Source organism: Pistacia vera, unplaced genomic scaffold (assembly GCF_008641045.1).
Source record: "Pistacia vera cultivar Batoury unplaced genomic scaffold, PisVer_v2 Contig804, whole genome shotgun sequence".
NCBI classification, from domain to species: Eukaryota; Viridiplantae; Streptophyta; class Magnoliopsida; order Sapindales; family Anacardiaceae; genus Pistacia; species Pistacia vera.
Window position 1 is genome coordinate 83,715 of NW_022196673.1, and position 23,741 is coordinate 107,455.

Sequence of the window (23,741 nt, forward strand, 5' to 3'; positions counted from 1 at the left end):
CAGATAAACCTTTAATGACCATCCCTGTTAACAATCGAGAGAAATCAAACTTAAGATCCCTTGAACAATACACCAAAAAATCCCTATCACCTCACCCGATCACTCAACGGTGGCTATAGTGAAGTTACAATTACTACAAATTTCATAATAAAAACTAGGTGAGGTCATAAAACTTTGAAATATTTTTCTTGACCCCTTAATTTGGAGATACTTTCTTTTATGTTAGCCTTATACTGTCCTGGTCGGGTTTCATACTTAGTTGAGTAGAATTGTAAGCGTATTTTATTACAATGAATATCGATATTTTGGGGTATGTCATACCCCATACATTTCTATTACAAATTGCCTCATAGTAACTATATAAGTTCAATTAAGGTATAGTAGATTATCAATTAGATATTTTACAATACCAAATTATCAAAATTTTGTGCTGCCACAATTCCTACTAAAGCTAAACATTATAACTCTCACAGAATTAATTGCTCAGAGACAAATGCTTTTCACTCTTCCTTGGTTTCCTCGGTCTTCACAGGACTCTTGTGCTCCTCCTGGTCCTCACAGCTACCTTGTGCTTCTTCGACACCAGACATAACTCCATTTTCCTCTGCAGAAAGTTTACCGTTTTCCGGTATGCTCTTTCCCTCTCCACCACTCACTGGTTTGGGGAGTTCTTTTGCTGGAGAGAGCGTCAATAGGCGGCCAACTCCATCATATAAATTCTTTGCATCCATGATAAGCACAGCCCCACCGGGGTAACAACGCCCAAAGCATGTGGCACAATGTGGGTAAGCAACCTGCGAAACAAGTTCATAAGAACGAGAAGGCTTATAGAAACAAACCCAAGATTAATAATCTTGTAAAAAATAGCACCTCTATAAATGCGCGGCAGAGCGAGAGGAAAAGCCCAGATTCATTTTGTCTAAGCATCCGAGTTGTACTGTACCTCAATAGAGAGTCGGATACAGCCTGCAACCCCTTAATCAATTCTTGAGCAAGCACATTCTTTAAATTCAATGGGGCACATGGGCGTAACTCATTCATTGCAGCGGCAACACCTAAATCACCCCAGAGAGAGAAAGCAACAGCAAGAGATTAGCAGTCCTCCGAAACAGAACAAGTTAAATAAGGTTTTACGCGTTATAATCAAAAGCAACAACGAATCCAAGTAATGCTACTTTCCTGATTCAGAAATCTGACTTATTTCCCTTTCGCTATGTGTTTGATGCTGGACCATTTTCAATGGAAGTAAAAAATGTTTATGTCTATACAAAAATCTTAAGCAGCAAACAGTGTAAAAAGCATTGGATCACTGTAATTTTGCCTAGATACCAAACTTAGACTGATACCATTTCCGAACTTCAAATTTTTAACCCAAACAATTCAATTACCATGCTATGTTTTAAAAAATATGCAGATTACTAGCATCCCAATTCACAAGGGAGCATTTTAGTTGAGAAAAGGAGATTTAGCACTGTTAGTAGCAAGGAAAAAGTCAGAAAAAAATAGGACAAATTTACCGTTAACAAACACTGCCAGAGGTGGATGCTCCATTAGATAAGATGGTGGAGTCATATCTTCCTGAGTTTCTTCACCTACACTAGAGGCTGGAAAGCCAACTGCTGGTAGTGGAACCCATCGATGTGAATCCAAAACTAACTGGAGTCAAGTAAGACAAAATGTTACTACACTTCTTGAATCAACGAAAGCCAAGAGCCTATTGTTCTCATAACTGCATTTTAATTAAGGGTAAACTACAGAATTTTAGGGCACTATAAAAATTTAAAATCTACCAATTGCACATATACCTGAAAATTTTCTACTGCTGTACTCATATTCTTCGAGAATAAGTTGAGAACTGCCCTGGAGAGCACCCAAGTCCAATTTTACAATAGAACAAACAAGATAAAAGTCAATAGAGATGTCATGACATCGAAAATTAAATAAGATGCTGTGCTTTACTCTTCAAATAGTGGCGGAAGCAAGCCTCGAAAATCCAGCCCAACCCAACCAAGCCCCATAGCACAATACTGCCAACAACACATAAGAACAAAATCACTATAAATTCAGGGTGTCAAACTTCTGATCTAATACAGCTAAATGAAGTCTTACTTCATACCAAGAAAGATTACCATGCCGCAAAAAGGATTTTTTATTTTTCAATTTTAAAGCAAAAAACACAAAGTAGGAAGACTTACAATAGTCAAGTTCTCTAAAATTAGCTTATAATCTGGGAAACATGCTCAAGTAGGCTGGAAAGGTTTGGATCAACAGCTTTGGTACATTTAGACAAAAAAAGATACTTTTTTAAGTAAAAAGAAAATTTTAGCAAATTATTATTTTTTATTGTGTGTACATACACATCGAAAACATGCAGAGCTAAGAAATTCGGCGTAACGTTCTCACCATGCACTGATCCAGAATATTTGACAGAGATCCACCCTCAGTTATCTTTGGGAGCATAATTTTAAGAGTTTTAAGGTGTGAAGTAATTTGATGCATAGCCCAACTAAAAAGAAGGCCTCCATCATAATTTTCTTCACTTCCTGATGTATCGTCAGCGAATATTGCTCTATATTGGTTAACAACATCAAAAAGATGCATTCTGTGACAGTTTATCATCCCTTTCAAGTACTCATAAGCATTTTTCTGGTCCAGATCCTCAAGAATTCCAGTAAGCCAAGCCTCTCGACATCTTAGAAACTGAAAATAAAGCTTCCTGGTCAGATAAAGATATATAAAATGTGTCTACCTATGAGAAACATTTGACCAAATTCAACAACACACACACTGAGCAGTTAACACCACCTAGCAACAGAGAGAAGCAACTGGCAAGAAACATTATTCGAAAATCTACCTGCAAACGCATTTCATACTCACTGAACACCCCAATTCGACGTAAATATCCAATAATTCGAAGACACTCTGGTAACTGCAATCCATAGATACATCAACAAAAACATATAAATTTCCAACCCATGTACCTAGTTATGTCAAGTTTCATAATTTCCACGTTGTTTAACAACATAATACCTGAATATTAGAGCGGAGTTTCTGGAGAAGCTGGGAAAGAAGAGATTGGGTTGTCTGCCTAACTTCAGAAGCTAGTGCTAGAATGATAGGTAATCTTTCAGGACGGGAACACCCAAATTTTAGTAAGCACATCGCTTTAAGTTTACAGCCAAAATGGTATAAGTTGATATGGGGGTAACAGAGAAACTCACTTGGGGTGCATGGTTGAAAGTTTGCAAACATATGCTTCTAAGTCAAGAGCTTCGTCATAATTTCCATTCCTTACACATCTGCAAAAGGAAGGAAAGAAATGAAGCTAAACCTTGATTTAGCACATAAGTATCTACAATTTAGACAGTCCTAGTATTGCTTATAATGGGATCCCAACAGCAATGCCTTCAGATATTACAAACCAGAATTTACTTTTCTAAATAAAAGTCAGCTGTAGGGCCAAGAGACTCCAATAAACTAAATAAGCTCGATAAGGATCCTACATGATATTTTAAATTCCCTTTTTGCTGTTAACAAAAGATCCATATAAAAAAATCAAGAAGATGAAGAACTGGTCAGAAAGCAAGGAAAGCTTCATTTAAGTTAATCAAGCAAACCATAAACAACCGAAGCAAGTTCCATCCTCATGAAAATCATAAACTTATAGCATATGTACCAGTACCAGTTGGATAACTTCCTTTTAAGCAATTAAAAACAAGGAAATTAACTTTATGAAACCCAAAAGTTATAGTATAAAATGAAAGAATGGTTTTGAAAATTAAATCTATGATGTGTTTATGGCATGCACCATATGAAACCTTGAGCATGTTGGCTATTGGTTCAATTTTAAGAAGTAATCACTAATCATCATAATTTTTTCAAACACATACGTGTCCATAAGCTGAGGAATTTCAAGCAAGTCAAGCAAAGTACTGTGATTTGCTAGCAGTGTTTGGTTCATCTTTCTTTTCTCCAAAATCTGTTCAGCAGATTCAATGAATTCTGTACAACCAGATGTCAGTTTCGGGATCTCAGTTATCTGCAAATGCAAAAAATAAAAAATAAAAGATTTATATTCTTCAGTCATGGAAACAACTGCAAGACTAATCAGACCATCTGTGGTGATATCTTTCATAGAATGAAACTACAACTTATAAAGATAAATAAGTATGGGATATTTCTGTTCTTCATATACTCATCAGATTCACTGAATCAAAGTCATAAATGCACCTACATTACATAAGTGAACAACAATTTAAATTACCAGAGACTCGAGATGCCTATCAATAGAAGACACTTCCTCTTGAATTGCAAGCAACGCATCTGCTGCAGCTATAAATGCTCGGTAGTTTCCCACAGCCACCTCTTGCATTTGCCTCTGAATCCGCTCCGCATCAACCCGAAGAAGCTCGGGTTCCTTTCAATTAAAACTTAAATTTATTACATGAACAAGAAGAAATCAAACCACTAAGACCCAATTGAGCAGCTCCATACCTTGTGGAGGCGATCAAGAGTGAATGAGAGGAGCTCAGAGACATAAGGCTGTTGAGAGGCGGAGGCAAGAGGCAGGAAAGTCGACAATGAAGCCTCCTCCCCATTTTCTTTTTCCATTTTGAATTAAGGGTTTTGGATCTCAAGTCCTGAGCTGTATAGATTTTAATCAACTCTCTTTCTGATACATCAGCAAATCAACATAAAAAGAATTTAGACAAAATAATAAACAAAAATCCAAAAAACATCATTTTATCACTAGAAAGAATCACTGCGAAAAAAACAAAAAAAAATTGAAACATTTATTCCCACTGAATTGCCGACAAACTCATGATAATTGATATGGAATTCATGTACAACAAACACATAAAGATGGTGAAGAACAAGACGAAACAGAACAGCTTCACTTACTTGAATCTATGGACAAGAATTTGAAAGCATACTGAGTTTATTGTTGCAAAATCAAGCAGAAATGGAAGAAACAATTTTTTTTTTTTTCCTACAACAAGCACAAATTCCCTCGACATATCTTCAAAATTATCAACTGATCTATTGTCGTTAATCAAATAAAAAATAAAACAATAAAAACTGAATCCAAACAAAAAGTCCATAAATCAGATAAAATACTATAACAATAGTGAAAAAGTCACTGCAAAAAATCATTTAGATCACAAATTGAAACATTATTCTATTGGATTCAGTTAAAACCAAACAATATTATAAATAAAAAAATAAAAAATAACAACCAAAATTTGGTGGCATGTATAGACTTTTAATCAATTCCCTGACTGATATATAATCAAATCCAGCATAAAAAAAAAAAAATCAAAATTGAACCAAATCAAAATATAAAATCTGTAACACTATCAATAGTCAGTACATCTAGTACATTCAAGACCAAACAATTGAAGAATCTAGAAACAAGAATGAGTGAGTTGAATAATACGAAATTAAGCAGAAATGAAAGTTGCAGATATTAACAAAAGATCGATAAGAATTACTAGAATCAAATTCAACACAGTTCGATTTGGTTGCAGAGGAAATGTGAATAGTTAACGGAATTACATCGAGCTTCTGTTGATGGAGAATTTTTGTGAGCTGAATCGAAGTTGGAGAAGACGAGTAATGTAAATTTTTAGAATAATAACCACATCTGAAGAGTTTTATTTTCTAAAAATGACCATTTTTTTAATGAAGGAACAAAGTTACCCTTACTCATCGTGATTGTGCTGACTGATGGTGGAGAAGACTGAAGAGTAACGTAAATGGTATATGTATAGAAAAATAGTCACACCGGTAGAGTTTTATTTTTGAAAAATGACCAGTTTCCAAGTGAGCGGACAAATTTATCCTTACTCATGTGGTTGAGTAACGTAAATTTTTAGAAAAATAGCCACTTGTAGAGTTTTATTTTTAAAAAATGACACTTTCAAAGTAAACGGACAAAGTTACCCTTACTGTGATTTCAAACACGTGGAGTAACATGAATGATGTCAAATACTTGGAGAAACATCAAAATTATTAGAATATCCAGATTTTTGAGGATTATCGAAACCGCTAAATATCATTGTTTAAGATTTGATGAGGGTGTTTTTATAAAAATGTGAAGAGATTTTTACAAAACTATCAAAGAATTGTATGAATATATTATTTGTAATTACATCTCTATCTATTTACATAACTTTTTTTTTTCTTGCACATCAATATATTTTTTAACTTCAAAGTTTATAATTTTCTAATCTTCAAAGTCTATAATTTTATTATTGTTGAGCTTTATTAATCAACTATTAAGATGTATTAAGTTTATAAACCAATTCAATTTTATTGAGTTTTTAAATACAAAAACAAACGTCCCCTAAATATTCTTGCTTCTATCTTCTTTTATTACCTACTGATAGTCCAATATCTTAGAGATAATAAAATTAAACTATTAACTTAGAAGACAAATTTGTTTTAAATTAATCTATTAACTTGAAAGTTTTATTTCAATTTCTCCCTTTTAAGATCCCTTAGTATTAATTTATCTGTATCGTCTAAAAAGTATTAAATATTTTCTATTAACAGGTTTTTAATAATTTTATAAGGGATTATATGATATTTTTATTTTTTAATTATTATTAAGGGATTTTTGATAGTTTTAAAATATGAAGCGAATGAATTAATTCTAAATCATCTTATAGGAGAAATTAAAATAAACCCGTAAAAAGATGAACCTCTAGCTCTTATTACACTTGTCATTTCTACGAGTGTACGAGTCTATGACTCTTGATTTTTGTTTTTTAATTCTTGCCTCTACTTCAATTTATCACCCTTCGATGCTCCTTCATAACCACAAAAGTTAGATCCAATGGTTCAAACACTAAGAAAACCAACTCATGACAAACACAATCATGTTTCTTACTCTGTTACTTTTCCTTTCTTTTATTTTGTTTTATGCATTTTTCCTCCCTAAAAAAAAAAAATAAATAAAATATTTATTAAATATTCTCGCTTTCTTGTACAACTCATTTTGACCGAAACTCCGCTTTCCTTTCTCTTTGTATAAATCTTCCCAACCTCTCCTCTCTTTCCTCGTGCTTTCTCTCCACTCTTTAGCCATCTCTTATTTTCTTTTTCGTCACAAAAACGAACTTTTTGGCTGCGTTTAGTTTGTTATTGAATAGTTTTTAGAATAATCTTTTAAAAAAGATTAAATTTGGTGGGTATTACGATATAGAATTTTAAAAATTAACATAAATACCCCTATATTTATTTATTTACTAAACACCCCCATAATAAAATATTCAAAGTTAACAAAAATACTCCCAATCCACTCATAAATACGGACAGTCGACCACCACCGCCGGAGGGTGGCTGGAGTTGCCTTATAGGCGTATGACGAGCTCGATCTTGCCGGCCGTACGTCGATATGGCCTTTTTCGATGGATCTGATCGGAAAATGTCATATCTAGCCAGGCTAGATCTGGCCATTGACGACCAGATCTTTGGCCGTAGACAGTCGTATCTTTTTCTGCCAAATCCAATGTAGATCTGGCCGGATAAGGCTAGATCAGTACACTACCAGCCAAATTCAGTCGATAGTGGGTCATTACATCAGATTCCGGCCAGCTTCCGGCAGTGGTGGTCAGAATCTGGTAAATTTGGGTTATTGGGGTGTTTTTGTCAGTTTTTAAAATTTTTTTGGGGGGTTGCTTAGTTAAATTAACAAATTTAAGGGGATTAAAGGAAATTGAATAATTTAGAAAACTATTTTCAAAATTGGTGAAATCAAGTTAATTTTTTTGGGAAAACTATAATATTTTTCCCAATATGTGAACCAAACGAAGCCTTTGTTTTCCTCTCTATTCTCTCCAACAATGGCATTCTCGAAGGCAGTGCCCAAGTGTTTTTTCATATTTTTTATTTGAATTTTTATACTAAAAATTACATATAAATACCTACAATACAAGCGACGAGCGGCAGATTATAGTAGATGAACAGAAGATATGGATTTTTTCATTCTTCCCCAAATCGTACTACAAACCCTAAAATATAAATCATATTTGTCATTTGATTTTTGATTTTTTTTTATATGTAAAATTACATAACACCCCCTATGTTTTAATGATATTTTCCAATCCCGGTTCCACACTGATTCCTAAAAGGGTACCCAGACTCAGTCCGGTTCTTGGTTCCTGTACTGCAGGAATCAGACCTAGGGAGTCTCGGTTGTTATTTTTTAGAACCGAAACCTACCTGTGAGGGCCGGTTTCAGTTCTTACCAAAAACCAAAACCCCAAGTACCTATCGGTTCCCGTTCTACCCTAAATTTTTGCACACCCCTAACTGGTAGTACTTTAATTAGAACTTTCTGGTGAGGGCAAAACTAGTTTGTGCCTCTAACGCCAAAAACAACTTTAGAATTGTGGCATTGTGGGCTTGATTCTTATTGATGAGTTTTAATTAGAATTCTTATTGAGGTTGTGATTTCAAAACAAATTAATCCATATTTCATATTTGTACAATAAATGAATTTATGATACCTAGGGTTTTGTTTTAATGGGTATGAAACTCGGTTTTTCTCTTGTGAGCATTGAAATTATGATTTTGTAAACAAATTAATCTATATTTATGTGATAACGATATTGATTGATTTGTCTCATGCTTTATTATTGATTTTGATTTTGATTAATTTAATTTAAATTTTTTTTTTTGAGAGCGGTGTAAATATCCAGCTTTGAAGCAAAAAAATGGAGAAAGAAGAATTTTTTTTATTACAATTATATCCTCACTTAAAATTGAAGATGGTTAAACAAGAAAATAGCTACAGCTAAAAATCATTTCTCTTCAATAAGTTCTACAAGGCCCATAACTGACCAAATTCATCATAACTTTGCAAGATAAATACCCCTTTGTAATTGGTCTGTGAAAAAAGCCGCCCCTAAGATTCTCACTGTGTAAACACATGATTGCCAAAGTCAAGAAAGAAAAAGGGCAGACGACTTTTGATAAAGTAGAAACAATGGAGAGACTAAGAAAAAGAAATCAGTTGATAATTGCAATGAAATTTCCACCAAATTTCTGGTATTTTCTCTGCAATTTACTTCGCAATTTTCTTTCAAGAGTGAGTAAAGAAGAGATAAAAATAGGAGAAATCATTTATAGCAAGAAAGTTTTATGGTTTTCCATCGCTTCAACGGGGATCCATGGGGATCTCGCATAGTTTCTCAACTGGGTCAGTAGGAGGCTCATTATTGTGCTTGTGTGGGTCGAGAGTGACTCTGATTGGATTGGGTTGCTATGCACTGCGATATCGAGGCGATTACTGTTGCTAAAAGGACAAAGCGTCGATAGCGGTGGTGATCAGCACTAAATCAGGCTTATATTAAGACATTCAAGGGCGAAGGCCTTTCTTCTAGCGCCAGGTAGGGGTGAGTAGTTCTGGGTGCCCTTCATTTTCCAGGAGAACCGGAATCAGAACCGTACAATACATGTTCTTCAATTCAAGGAACCGTAACCTAAAATGCAGGTTCCGGTTCCTTTCCGGGGTACCCTATAAAAAATCAATTACCCCCTATTAGTTTAAAAAATAACAAAAATACCTTAAAAGTTTACAAATACACCCCTAACAAATTTTGATTATTCATTCATTTGTGTCCAATGTAACTCATAACTTGTAATCTGTAAGCAACACTTGAATTCAATCAATTCATCACAATTCATTCATTTGTGTAACTAATATTTATAATGTGATGTTATAAATTTATAACTAATTAAGTAATAATTTAACTATGTAATACTATAATTAATTAAGCAATCATAATATAATGTAATGTAATAATGTTATAATTTAATTAAGTAATTATTTAACTATAATATAATATTTAATTAATTAAATTTTTAATCATTTAATTAAGTAATCATTTGTTTATAATGTAATGTTATAATTAATATTTATAATATGATGTCATAATCAATTAAATAATCATCTAATTATGTAATGTTATAATTAATGTTTATAATATAATGTCATAATCAATTAAATAATCATCTAATTATGTAACGTTATAATTAATTATATAATCAACTAATCATACTATAATAAAATAGTGAAATGTTACAATGAATTAAGTAATCATACTATAAGTCTTTAATATAATATTATAATTAATTTGTTTACAATAAAATATTATAATTAATTAAGTAATCATTTAATTATAATGTAATGTTACAATTAATTACATAATCGTACTATAAATTTATAATGTAATGTTGTAATTAATTAAATTTCTAATCATTTAATTAAGTATTATGCTAATGTTTATGTAGTAAATTAGTAATTACTAATATTTATAATATAATGTCATAATCAATTAAGTAATCATTTAATTATGTAATGTTATAATTAATTATATAATCATACTATAATGTAATGTTATAGTGAATTAACTATTAAGTAATCATACTATAAATTTTTAATGTAATATTATAATTAATTAAATTTTTAATCATTTAATTAAGTTTATACTAATGTTTATAATAAAATGTTATAATTGACTAAATAATTATATTATAAATCTATAATGTAATGCTATAATTAATTAAATTTCTAATTATTTAATTAAGTAATATACTAAATGTTATAACTTATAAGTCAATTAATTAAGTAGTAATCAATTAATGTAATGTTATAATTAATTATACTATAAATCAATTAAGTAATGTTATAAAATTATAATTAATTAAGTAATCATTTAATTATAATGTAATTTTATAACTTATTAAGTATGATATTTAACTAGTAATTAAATTTACTAATGTTTATCAATTTATCATATATAATTAATTAATTACTAATTTATTATAGATATACTTATAACTTAATAATTGAAGTAAATAACTAAATATATTATTACTCACTCAAATATACTATTTTATTAAAAAATAATTATTTTAATAACATTAAAAATGTAAAACACTTTTAATTGGATCATAATTTCAATTATTCACTTAATTAATCAAGATTTTAATATTAATGTATTATAAATATATTAAAGCTTTTAATATGGTGTAATTTATATATAATAAATATAATTGTATTCGTATATTTATTTAGTTAGGTTATTTTAAAAATTTAACTTTTTCTATTTAGAATTTTTTTATATGTAAAATAATAGAAACCCTCCATTATTCACATTTCACAAACATTTCATTGTAGTTCAGGTTCCAAACCGGGTACCCCCTACAGTTCCAAACAGGATACCCTTTTTACAGGTTCCGGTTCCTCCACACACAAGAATCGGAACCGGAACCGCACAATATCGATTCCAAAAAATTGGAACTGAAACCTACCCACACAGTACCGATTCCAGGTAGGTTTCGATTCCAGTTTCGGTTCTATTTGCTACCTGTGCTCACCCCTAGCGCCAGGATGTTGATGCAAATTTTCACAGTAGCTAAAGCGTTGAAACGAAGACACAAGTCAACTAGAGGTACTCAGTTGACTCTGGAGAGAACCTACTAAGATGGGTGTGTGATTCCGGGGAATCAGCATGAGGGACCCATGTCGCATGTGGCGGTGATCAAGGTGGTAATGTGCCTGATCTCGAGAAATGATGAGACAATTAGACATTTTTAAATTGGTTCGTCTGGAAAGAGGATAAGGCCTATGTCCATTGATATCTTATTTATTTGCATAAGATTGGGATACAACAGATGGGTTTTTCTGGTGGTCGGAAAAAGGTTTCCAGCTTGCTTTTTTAGTCGAAGGTCTGGGGTTAGAGAAAGTTGCTTTTGTGAACTTTTTGTTTTTCGTCCCCCTTTGTTTCTTTTCTTCCCTCTCCCTCTCTCCTTGGGCTGCTGCCATTCTTATATGGAGAGAGAGAGTTTCAGATGATCATGATGGTGAGTGCATCAGCCAGGTTGTCTGATGTCACCGGTGGCCAAAAGCTGACGTACCCCTATGTTGTAGCTAATGATGGATGTTCCCTTTGACAGCAGGTGCCTCTACAGGTATGCTAGGCCGCATGGAGAGCACATGGAGCTTGCATGGCCATGTGTTGTTCTATCAGGGTATGTGACCTATAAGTGGTGAGTTGATATGTCCAAGTGAGTAGATAGTTTCTTATGGTGGGTCCCCTTTTTTGATCTCATCACACCTTACGTTCATGCATGCGGGCCGATTGCTTGCGCGCCTGTTGCCAAGCTCTTCAAGTCATAGTGATGGCAATGGGCCGGGCCGGGACCGGGTACCCCTTGGCCCAGGCCCAAGCCCGACCTCATGACACAGGCCTAAGCCCGGCCCGAGCCCGCTACGGGTATGATAGGCAAAGCCCAAGCCCGGCCCGACGGGTTTTTTATAACCATAGGCCCGGCCCAAGCCCGCCTTTTTTAATAATGTTTATTTTTAAATATTAATAAATTTCAATTTTTTTTATTTTTAATTTTAGAAATAGTTTTTAAATATTAATTGAAGCTATTTCTGCAAATAATTTAAGCAATAATTGAGCAATTAAAACTCCATAATATTTGATTATACTAACTTTTCAGCTGTGCATAATATGTTATGGTGAAATCCACTTTTATAAGTTGAACCAAACCCATCTAACTCATTTAAAGACAATTTTAACATGTTAAACCTTCAATATGGAATAAAAATTGAGGTTAGAGTTTGGGAAAAATAGATATATATATATATATATATATATAGGATAATATTGTAATTAAATATATAGTATAAGGGTAAATTAGTAAAATTAATACTAAAATTTTCGGGCCGGGCCGGGCCGGGCCGGGCCGGGCCTAAAGATGTACCCATGCCCGGCCCGTACCCGAGGTCGGGCCTTAAAATCAAGCCCAGGCCCAAGCCCAAGCCCGTCAACCTCGGGTAAAGCCCGCCCCTTTCGGGCCGGGCCGGGCCGGGTACCCGAAAATGTCGGGCCCATTGCCATCTCTATTCAAGTCCCGAGCTTGCTGTTCCCTGCAAGGACGTGCCTCGGGCTCCTCTACTTAGTCCGGGTTGGAGATTTTTACCACACAACAAAATATTAAGCAATTAAGCATACCCATCAGAAATCAAATGAAACCTTATTGAGCTACCCATCTGAAATCAAAACACTATTCCGACTTGTACTGAATTTTTTATGTCATGGTTGCTGAAAATAATAATTAATTGCTGATTTATTTTAACACAAAATAAAAGTATTAGAGGAAATTTTGGAGGCTATTTTACCTTCCAGTAATATAGTTTAATTAATTATAAAACTTTAACTTTGAATATTGAAGGGTGCGTTTGGTTTATTATTTTGGATATGATTTTGAGGATATTATTGGATAATTGAATATAGGAGTAATTATGAGATAAAATTTAAAAATTTATAAAAAAACCCCATAAGTTTGCTAATTTAATGAATACCCCAATATATAAAAATATTGTAAAATGACAAAAAGACCCGTAACATCCGCAGTGCCAGATTCTGGCTACTACCGTCGGAATTTGGCCGAAAAATTGTGTAACGACACATGCCAGTCGAATCTGACCCATATGGCCTCGCTATGGCCTTTTTCGGCCAAATCTATTATGGATTTAGCCGAAAAATGCCAGATCTACAGCCATATGTGACCGTCACGATTGGAAAAGACTAAAGAAGTGACAGTTAAAGATATGATCGTCGTTGTCGGTCAACAACGACTATTTCTTTCGTCGTTACTAATGACCAGATCTGGACCAATTAGTGGTTTGCCAAAGCGCCCATTCTCTAGAAGAAAAAAAAACTAATTCCAAAACTACTTGATGTTTTGTATAGATCAATTATTTTTATTGGTCCAATAGAAAATATATAATTTAATAAAATTAATTTGAATAAAAATCCTGTTAATTGGTTTTTACTTATTTTTATTTATGAACTTAAAAGCAATAAATTAAAAGTAAAGAAAAAACGCGTCCCGAAGATTCTCATTGCGTAACACGTGATTGTCAAAGTCAATAAAGAGAAATGGCAAACAACTTTTGATAAAGTAGAAATAATAACGGAGAGAGACTAAGAAAAAGAAACCAGTTATAATTGTAATGAAATTTCAGGAAATTTCTGGTACTTTCTCTGCTATTTACCTTGCAATTTTCTTTCAAGAGTTGAGTAAGAAGAGATAAAAATAGGAGAAATCATTCATACCGAAAGTTTTACGGTTTTCCATCGCTTCAATATCCTCATCGATCTTCATTGATCTTACATACTTTCTCTCGAGCAATTCAGATCTGCCTCCATTTGTTATTTAGGTATATACTATGACTTTTTATATCTATTATTTTACTCAGATTTTTTTAATTTTGTATCATTTATGAAAGTAGTGATGCGTTTATGTTTCAAACAAGCTGAATACATAGTAAAATTAGCATCAAATTTTGTTTAAAGATTCTTGATTTAGATCTGAACTTCTAAGGCTAATTAAAGGTAATCTCTATTTTATTGTTATTGTTATTAATTGTTTACGTATCATTTAATTATTTTTTTAGAATTACTAGGAATATAATGAATTATTTAATAATTATATTGAATCATAATTTTTGATTTCTCATTTACTTCAATTTATTTTCTAATGAATGTTTTTGATTGACGAAGAATATCATTAATATTTTGTTACATAACAGAATTGAAAAGCATTTCATCAATTGATGTTGATGGCTGGTTCTTCGTCTCCCACCAACAATCCTTCAAGAAGCATGATGTTTTTCTTAGTTTCAGAGGCGAGGACACCCGCAACAGTTTCACGAGCCATCTCTATGCGGCTTTGTGTCGTAAAAAGATTAATACTTTCATTGATGACCAAATGTTAGAGGAGATGAAATTTCATCATTTCTTTGAATACCATTAAAGCATCAAAAATTTCAGTCATCATTTTCTCAAAAAGTTATGCATCTTCTGGATGGTGCCTCCAAGAACTCGAACAAATCCTTCACTACAAGAAATAGAGAGCAGATTGTTATACCAGTTTTCTACCACGTAGACCCATCAGATGTAAGGAATCAAACTGGGAGTTTTGGAAACGGATTGCTGAGCTTGAAAAATGTACTAAGGAGAAGTTAGAGATGCTGCAAAGATGGAAGACTGCTTTGAATGAAGCAGCTAGTCTAGTTGGCTGGACTATAATAATCAGAAGTAAGTTTTAATTCCATAATATTCTCTTTTTGTAATTCTTTTAGTGTCATAAATATTTCCTACCGCTTTAATTGAATGAAACCTAAATCAACATTTTCTAACTAATTAAAGTTGTTTTGTTTGTATTTTTTAGGCCTGAATCTAAACTTATAGATGAAATTTTGGACGATATTTCCATGAGACTGAATAATTGTCTCCAAGTGATTATTCGGGCCGGTTGGAATAGAATTTCCAAAAAGAATAGAGTCTTTGTTGCACAAGGGATTCAATGGTGTTTCAAAATAGGAATTTGGGATAGGTGGTGTTGCAAGACAACTATTGCCCATGTAGTATTCGACAAAATTTTTAGTCATTTTGAAGATCCTATTTTGCTGAAAATGTTAGAGAAGAGTCAGAGAAAAGTAGTAGATAACTCACTTGCAAAAAGAACTTCTCTCCAAAATATTAGGATAGAGATCCTAATATAGGACTCACTTGCAAGAAAAGACTTAAAGATAAGAAGGTTCTCATTGTTTTTGACGATGTGACTCTTTACAGCAAATAGAAAATTTGATTGGAAATCTTAATTGGTTGAGCTCAAAAAGTCAAATTATCATACAACAAGGAATAAGCACGTGTTGAGAAATTGTGGAGTAGATGATGCTTATATATACGAGGTTCAGGGACTAAGGGAGGAGGAAGCTCATCAACTTTTTAATCGGTATGCCTTTAAACGGACTCGCCTATTGAAGATTATATGGAGCTATCGAACAAAGCAATTTCATATACCAAATGTCTCCCTTTGGCTCTTAAAGTGTTGGGTTCTTATTTGTGTTCCAAGGGAAAAGAATTTTGGAAAGTGCAATAAAAGAACTAGCCAAAGGTCCTCCTTCGGAATTCAAAAGGTACTAGAGTTAGTTGATGGACTTGAGAAAGAAAAATTATTTTTAGATATTGCATGTTTCTTCAAAGGGGAACATATAGCTTCAGTCATAGAAATCTTAAATGCTTGTGACATTTCTGCCAAGAATGGAATAGAAGTTCTTATTGACAAATGTCTCGTGTTTCGGACATCAACAATATCTAACAATGCATGATTTGCTTCAAGAAATGGGTAGGGAAATTGCTCGAGAAGATAGTTGCAAAGAGATTCGTCTAGGCATCATAGGATATCTTCAAAGCATTTAAAAGAAGAAAGGTAAAGGCTAGTTGTACATATATATAGATACAAAATAGCTTTTAGAGTGAGCTTAATTTTTACACAAATTTTAATTAACGTCTGGTTTGAGGATATCTAATGAGAGATCATGGTAGCTTTATTATTATTATTTTCATTCTAATAAGTCTTCTCGTACTAGAGGCTAGCCAAAAAAAAAATGTTTTTTATTATCAGATTAAGTGTTTTATTTTACTTATATCAACTTCTATATTTACATTTTGCTTTTGTAAATTGTTTAGTGTCTTACATTAATTAAAATTATTTCCTTTCTTCAATTCAAAGAAAGCTAAGTACATAAAAAAGAAATATTAAAACAATATGTCTACTTTTAGAGCACTATTATCGTTATCGTTATTGTTATCCTACTTATTTAATCTCTACTTCTGAAATTCGTATCTTTATTTGTTGCTTAGCTCAATGTTTCTATTCACTAGAGTATTTGTTGTAATTGATTCATAATTTATTTTAATAAAAAAATAATTTTGTATCTTAACTTACGTATGAAGCTTAAATTAATTTGATTATTTAACATTGATGGTAGCAAACGTTAACTTAATTAATTAGTTTGATTTAATGGGAGTACTTCCTCTTGTATGCTAACTGTTCATCTCTGTTGACTGTTAGGGAATTGAAGCAGTACGAAGCATTAGCTTGGACATATCTAAATAAGCGATGCAGGCTTAAATTGTCATCTTTCTCGAAGATGGATAACTTAGATTCTTGAGAGTATACAACTCAAAATACTGGCAAGACCAAGATAATTCTGAAACTAAGTTAGATGTTTTGGAATGTAATCCTTTCCCATGACATTACATCTTAAGTTGGAATAATTGCCCCGTTTGAATCATTGCCATTAAATTTTCCTTCAGAGAATCTTGTTAAACTTGTTATGCAAGACAACAAAGTTAAACATTGGAATGGTGTTCAGGTAGGTATATATTTTGGTATTTATACGGTTTTCTTTCTGTTGAAAATTATAAAAATACAAGGCACTAATATGAGTTTGTTTTCTTACAGAATCTTGTAAATTTGAATTATGTTGATCTCAGTTTCTCCAAACACATGACAGAGATTCCAAATCTCTCAAGGGCCTCAAATCTTCAGTATTTGATTTTAAATGGTTGTTCAAGTTTGTTGGAGATCACTCCCTCTTCTATTCAAAATCTCAATAAGCTTGTTGAGCTGGATCTAAGGAATTGCATAAGGCTTATTAGTCTACCGGATGGCATTCAATCAAAATCTATTAATCTCTACCGTTGCTATACTCTGGAGATAGCTCCAAAGATCTCATGTAAGGTGGAAAATCTATATTTAAGTGGTACTGCAATAAAAGAATCACTCTTCGTCGAACATCCATCTAGACTAGTTCAATTGGATCTTTCACACTGTTCATCGCTTGAGAGTCTCTCAAGCAGCATTTGTAAGTTGAAATATCTCGAAGTGCTTAAGCTTTTCAGACGCTCCAAATTGAAAAGATTACCCCATGACTTTGGAGATTTAGAAGCTTCGGAGTTTCTCGATTCTAAAGCAACAATCATAGAAGAAGTACCATCATCCATCTTACACTTGCCAAAACTTTGTAAATTAGAACTATGTCGAGTTGATGATGAACCGACACCCTTGAATTGGGTATTGAATTCTTCGTCAGGTTCAAACTCTATCGAATGGATTGATTTTTCAAACTTTCAAATGACCAAATTACCTGACAATCTTGGACAATTATCCTTTCTAGAAGACTTATATCTATCTGGAAATAATTTTAAGAGCATGCCAGAAAACATCAAAGGGCTTTCTAAATTGAAATTTCTAGACATAAGTAACTCTCGGAGACTTCAACTTTTGCCAGAGCTTCCAATGGGTGTAGGTGTGATGGCAAATGACAGCTCATCCTTGCAATCAATATCGGATCCATTATTTCTATTGTTACCTCATTGGAGACGACGAAAAACAAGTTTTATTCATTGTTTTAAATTGGATTTATCTAAAATTCTTCATGAGGTATCTCTTTTTATCCTTTGTCCTTTTTATGATGTTAGTTGTTTTTTAAAAGTAATAGAAAAAAAAAAATTCTAAAGCTAAAATTATGTTATGATGTGATGATTTTCACTTTCATTGGTACAGGAATCTTGTCGAGAATTTTGTGCTAATATCTGTTTCCCTGGAGATGAAATTCCAAAGTGGTTTACCTTTCAAAATACGGGATCTTATATAACTCTTGATCAGTCACTAGATTGGCATAATAAAAACTTTCTAGGTTTTCTTGCATCTATTGTTGTTTCTCCAGGTTTTTACTGTGGTATTCATTTTTACGTTGTTACCTGTTATTGCTCGGTCAAAAGTGAAGATGGTGAGGAGCAAATTTNATAGGTGGTGTTGGCAAGACAACTATTGCCCATGTAGTATTCGACAAAATTTTTAGTCATTTTGAAGGATCCTATTTTGCTGAAAATGTTAGAGAAGAGTCAGAGAAAAGTAGTAGATTAACTCACTTGCAAAAAGAACTTCTCTCCAAAATATTAGAGGATAGAGATCCTAATATAGGACTCACATTTGCAAGAAAAAGACTTAAAGATAAGAAGGTTCTCATTGTTTTTGACGATGTGACATCTTTACAGCAAATAGAAAATTTGATTGGAAATCTTAATTGGTTGAGCTCAAAAAGTCAAATTATCATAACAACAAGGAATAAGCACGTGTTGAGAAATTGTGGAGTAGATGATGCTTATATATACGAGGTTCAGGGACTAAGGGAGGAGGAAGCTCATCAACTTTTTAATCGGTATGCCTTTAAACGAGACTTGCCTATTGAAGATTATATGGAGCTATCGAACAAAGCAATTTCATATACCAAATGTCTCCCTTTGGCTCTTAAAGTGTTGGGTTCTTATTTGTGTTCCAAGGGAAAAGAATTTTGGGAAAGTGCAATAAAAGAACTAGCCAAAGGTCCTCCTTCGGAAATTCAAAAGGTACTAAGAGTTAGTTATGATGGACTTGAGAAAGAAAAAGATTTATTTTTAGATATTGCATGTTTCTTCAAAGGGGAACATATAGCTTCAGTCATAGAAATCTTAAATGCTTGTGACATTTCTGCCAAGAATGGAATAGAAGTTCTTATTGACAAATGTCTCGTGTTTCGGACATTCAACAATATCATAACAATGCATGATTTGCTTCAAGAAATGGGTAGGGAAATTGCTCGAGAAGATAGTTGCAAAGAGATTCGTCTATGGCATCATATGGATATCTTCAAAGCATTTAAAAGAAGAAAGGTAAAGGCTAGTTGTACATATATATAGATAGACAAATAGCTTTTAGAGTGAGCTTATATTTTTACACAAATTTTAAATTAACGTCTGGTTTGAGGATATCTAATGAGAGATCATGGTAGCTTTATTATTATTATTATTATTATTTTCATTCTAATAAAGTCTTCCTCGTACTAGAGGCTAGCCCAAAAAAAAAAAATGTTTTTTATTATCAGATTAATGTTTTTATTTTACTTATAAGTCAAGCTTCTATATTTACATTTTTGCTTTTTGTAAATTGTTTAGTGTCTTACAATTAATTAAAATTATTTCCTTTCTTCAATTCAAAGAAAGCTAAAGTACATAAAAAAGAAATATTAAAACAATATGTCTTACTTTTGAAGCACTATTATCGTTATCGTTATTGTTATCCTACTTATTTTAATCTCTACTTCTGAAATTCGTGATCTTTATTTGTTTCAGTTAGCTCAATGTTTCTATTCACTAGAGTATTTGTTTGTAATTGATTCATAATTTATTTTTAATAAAAAAATAAATTTTGTATCTTAACTTACGTATGAAGCTTAAATTAATTTGATTAGGTTAACATTGATGGTTAGCAAACGTTAACTTAATTAATTAGTTTGATTAATGGGAGTATCTTCTCTCTTGTATGCAACTGATCTCTGTTGATGTTAGGGAATTGAAGCAGTACGAAGCATTAGCTTGGACATATCTAAAATAAGCGATGCAGGCTTAAATTGTCATCTTTTCTCAAGATGGATAACTTAAGATTCGTAGAGTATACACTCAAAATACTGGCAAGACCAAGATAATTCTGAAACTAAGTTGGATGGTTTGAAGAAACCTGAATCCTTTCCCAATGACATTACATACTTCAGTTGGAATAAATGCCCATTTGAATCATTGCCATTAAATTTCCTTCAGAGAATCTTGTTAAACTTGTTATGCAAGACAACAAAGGTAAACATTGGAATGTGTTCAGGTAGGTATTATTTTGGTATTTATACGGTTTTCTTTCTGTGTGAAAAATTATAAAAATACAAGGCACTAATATGAGTTTGTTTTCTTACAGAATCTTGTAAATTGAATTATGTTGATCTCAGTTTTCCAAACACATGACAGAGATTCCAAATCTCTCAAGGGCCTCAAATCTTCAGTATTTGATTTTAAAGGGGTGTTCAAGTTTGTTGGAGATCCCTCCTCTTCTATTCAAAATCTCAATAAGCTTGTTGAGCTGGATCTAAGGAATTGCATAAGGTTATTAGTCTAACGGATGGCATTCAATCAAATCTATTAATCTCTACCGTTGCGTATACTCTGGAGATAGCCAAAGATCTCATGTAAGGTGGAAAATCTATATTTAAGTGGTACTGCAATAAAGAATCACTCTTCGTCGAAAATCCACTAGACTAGTTCAGTTGGATCTTTCACACTGTTCATCGCTTGAGAGTCTCTCAAGCAGCATCTGTAAGTTGAAATATCTCGAAGTGCTTAAGCTTTTCAGACGCTCCAAATTCAAAAGATTACCCCATGACTTTGGAGATTTAGAAGCTCTCGAGTTTCTCGATTCTAAAGAACAATCATAGAAGAAGTACCACATCCATCTTACACTTGCCAAAACTTTGTAAATTAGAACTATGTCGAGTTGATGATGAACCGACACCCTTGAATTGGGTATTGAATTCTTCGTCAGGTTCAAACTCTATCGAATGGATTGATTTTCAAACTTTCAAATGACCAAATTACCTGACCATCTTGGACAATTATCCTTTCTAGAAGACTTATATCATCTGGAAATAATTTGAGAGCATGCCAGAAAACATCAAAGGGTTTCTAAATTGAAATTCTTAGACATAAGTAACTGTCGGAGACTTCAACTTTTGCCAGAGCTTCCAATGGGTGTAGGTGTGATGGCAAGATGCTGCACTATCCTTGCAATCAATATCGGATCCATTATTTCTATGTTACCTCATTGGAGACGACGAAAAACAAGTTTTATTTGTTTTAAATTGGATTTATCTAAAATTCTTCATGAGGTATCTCTTTTATCCTTTGTCCTTTTATGATGGTAGGTGTTTTTAAAAGTAATAGAAAAAAAAAAATTCTAAGCTAAATTATGTTATGATGTGATGATTTTCCTTCATTGGTCAGGAATCTTGTCGAGAATTGTGCGTAATATCTGTTTCCCTGGAGATGAAATTCCAAAGTGGTTTACCTTTCAAAATACGGGATCTTATATAAATCTTGATCAGTCACTAGATGGCATAATAAAACTTCTAGGTTTCTTGCATCTATTGTTGTTCTCCAGGTTTTACTGTGGTATTCATTTTTACGTGTTACTGTTTTGCTCGGTCAAAAGTGAAGATGGTGAGGAGCAAATTTATATAACTGAACATGAACTATAGGTGTCAACAAATCGTCTACTGGGCGAACCTGTCGGATCATGTATTATTTAGTTCATTCTATAACGGAATTTGTGTTTAAAGAGCACAAATATATCATGATAGAATTTGTTATGAGATGAGATGCCATCAAATTGTAAAGTGCTCATCAAATTTAATGCTTACGAAGAGAGGTGAAAAAGTGTGGGATTAAATTCTTGTACGTTGAAGATTAGGAGAACCATTGGAAATATCCAGAAGAAGTGTTGACAATGCTAAAAGAAAGGAAAGAGAAGGCCAAAGATGATCTACAAACCAAAAATTGCAAATTTCAAATCCCTTTGATGGTAATGCAAATTAGGTAAATAATAAAGATTATTTTCAGCTAAATAATGTCTTTGAATTCTTTAATTTATTTGTCTAACAAAAAGCAATTATAATATCTCAAGTAGTACTAAATTTTTTATTTCACGTGGTACTAATTTTATATGACATTCTGAAGTCACTTAACAGATCAAATTTTATATCATTCATGTAAAATGTTATTGCTTAACTTATCTGTCCTTAACAGGCCTCATTCATGTCAGATGTCCACATAATCTAAAATTTCTAGAAGCGCAGTATTGGAAATTCAAAAGGAATGCCACTAGAGAAATTGTGAAAATGCTCTTACTAAATTCTCAACAAGATACAATTTTATGCTCACAAGTTGAAGAGGTCTCTCTCTTATCATACAAGTCAATTCTTATTTTTATATTTATTTTGTGAAAAAAATTTTGAAGTTAATTAACAATGTTCGATTTTCTATTACAGATGAATTGTTTGAATCCAAAAGGTTGTATGAGTTTTCCTGGAAGTGAACCAGAGTGGTTTGACTTTCAAAATGTTAGTAATGATATAGAACTACCACGGGCACATTCCGTTATGACTTTGCGGCTTTGGCCTTCTGCAACGTTGTAGATCCAGATTTGTTAGATTTTGGCCACCTTTCTTTGTTAACCTTGAGTTGCATCGAAAAAAATGATGGTTCATGTAGTTCTTTTGCAATTGGGTCTACAAGGTCAGTTTGAAGGAGATAGAAATACATACATCAAATCAGATCATGTATTCTTGGGATATGATTGTGTTATGTTACTCGTAGAGATTTGATTTACGTGCACATATGTTTTTGGTGCTGCCATCATCAATTTCAAAGTTACCACCTAGATGAAGTATCCATAGAAGGTTGTAAGGTGAAAAATGGGGAGTTCGTTTATTGTACCCTCAAGATTTTGAGAACAAATGGAAGAATCCAATAGATCTTTCATCTTTAAAGAGAAGGCTAAAACTCAATGAAATGACCGTTGTAACGATGAACCACCATCCTTTGGCCTTTCTGTTGCACATGATTGGCAATCTAGGAGTCTGCTACTTCTCTGGACTTGAAGAAATGGTTGGATTACCGTGATTGATACAACTGACACAACCTAAGAGATTGAAAATATACGACTACAAAAACAAGTAAGTTTCCTTCTACACCTAATTTTAATATATGATAGTTTTTTATTTTCCTAATTCATTTTTCTGGAAACTCTTGTTAGCTAATGGACTAGAAATATAAAGTTTTCACTCTTTTCAGATGCAAAAGTTAATATAAAGAATATATATTGTTGTTAAATTCATGGGCACATGAACACATCACAAGATGAATTAAGAGTAAAGTGGGCACGGAAACTTCTAGAAAACTTCTAAAATATATCTTTTGCAGTAACTTAAAGTTCAATTCAAA

At 32.7% G+C, this 23,741-nt stretch overlaps 2 protein-coding genes and 1 long non-coding RNA gene across 4 annotated transcripts; 2 read left to right on the plus strand and 1 right to left on the minus strand.

The window, feature by feature from the left end:
* Positions 1-281: 281 nt before the first annotated feature.
* On the minus strand, positions 282-5,639 carry LOC116117346 (conserved oligomeric Golgi complex subunit 8-like). Of its 2 annotated transcripts, none has more exons than XM_031403392.1 (13): positions 5,557-5,639; positions 4,495-4,672; positions 4,265-4,417; positions 3,891-4,039; positions 3,222-3,299; positions 3,031-3,124; positions 2,855-2,929; positions 2,404-2,700; positions 1,960-2,027; positions 1,806-1,860; positions 1,518-1,656; positions 871-1,055; positions 282-794 (listed from the first exon to the last, which is right to left on the minus strand). In XM_031403392.1, exons 2-13 carry the CDS (start codon positions 4,609-4,611, stop codon positions 501-503), a joined length of 1,704 nt encoding a protein of 567 aa, XP_031259252.1. In that variant the 5' UTR covers positions 4,612-4,672; positions 5,557-5,639; the 3' UTR covers positions 282-500. The 2 variants fall into 2 exon arrangements, with proteins under 2 accessions (XP_031259252.1, XP_031259253.1); XM_031403393.1 differs by lacking the exon at positions 5,557-5,639 and adding an exon at positions 4,903-5,527.
* Positions 5,640-14,114: 8,475 nt separating this feature from the next.
* On the plus strand, positions 14,115-15,459 carry LOC116117348. The gene is made up of 3 exons (XR_004125936.1): positions 14,115-14,245; positions 14,618-15,125; positions 15,259-15,459. It is a non-coding gene; the product is annotated as an uncharacterized LOC116117348 (long non-coding RNA).
* Positions 15,460-17,121: 1,662 nt separating this feature from the next.
* LOC116117349 (disease resistance-like protein DSC1) lies at positions 17,122-22,327 on the plus strand. The gene is made up of 4 exons (XM_031403396.1): positions 17,122-17,251; positions 17,341-18,321; positions 18,445-18,670; positions 21,960-22,327. Exons 1-4 carry the CDS (start codon positions 17,213-17,215, stop codon positions 21,995-21,997), a joined length of 1,284 nt encoding a protein of 427 aa, XP_031259256.1. The 5' UTR covers positions 17,122-17,212; the 3' UTR covers positions 21,998-22,327.
* Positions 22,328-23,741: the final 1,414 nt, after the last annotated feature.

Bases quoted from the DNA above. Each gene is read 5' to 3' on its own strand.
- LOC116117346 (XM_031403392.1), bottom strand. From the start codon at position 4,611: ATGGAAAAAGAAAATGGGGAGGAGGCTTCATTGTCGACTTTCCTGCCT. The intron at 1,861-1,959 runs GTAAAGCACAGC...GGTGCTCTCCAG, and splicing joins CTTCCGCCACTATTTGAAGA to GGCAGTTCTCAACTTATTCT. The intron at 1,056-1,517 runs GTAAATTTGTCC...GGGGTGATTTAG, and splicing joins TCTGGCAGTGTTTGTTAACG to GTGTTGCCGCTGCAATGAAT.
- LOC116117349 (XM_031403396.1), top strand. From the start codon at position 17,213: ATGCAAGACAACAAAGTTAAACATTGGAATGGTGTTCAG. The intron at 18,322-18,444 runs GTATCTCTTTTT...TCATTGGTACAG, and splicing joins TATCTAAAATTCTTCATGAG to GAATCTTGTCGAGAATTTTG. The intron at 18,671-21,959 runs GTGAGGAGCAAA...AAAGTGAAGATG, and splicing joins CTCGGTCAAAAGTGAAGATG to GTGAGGAGCAAATTTATATA.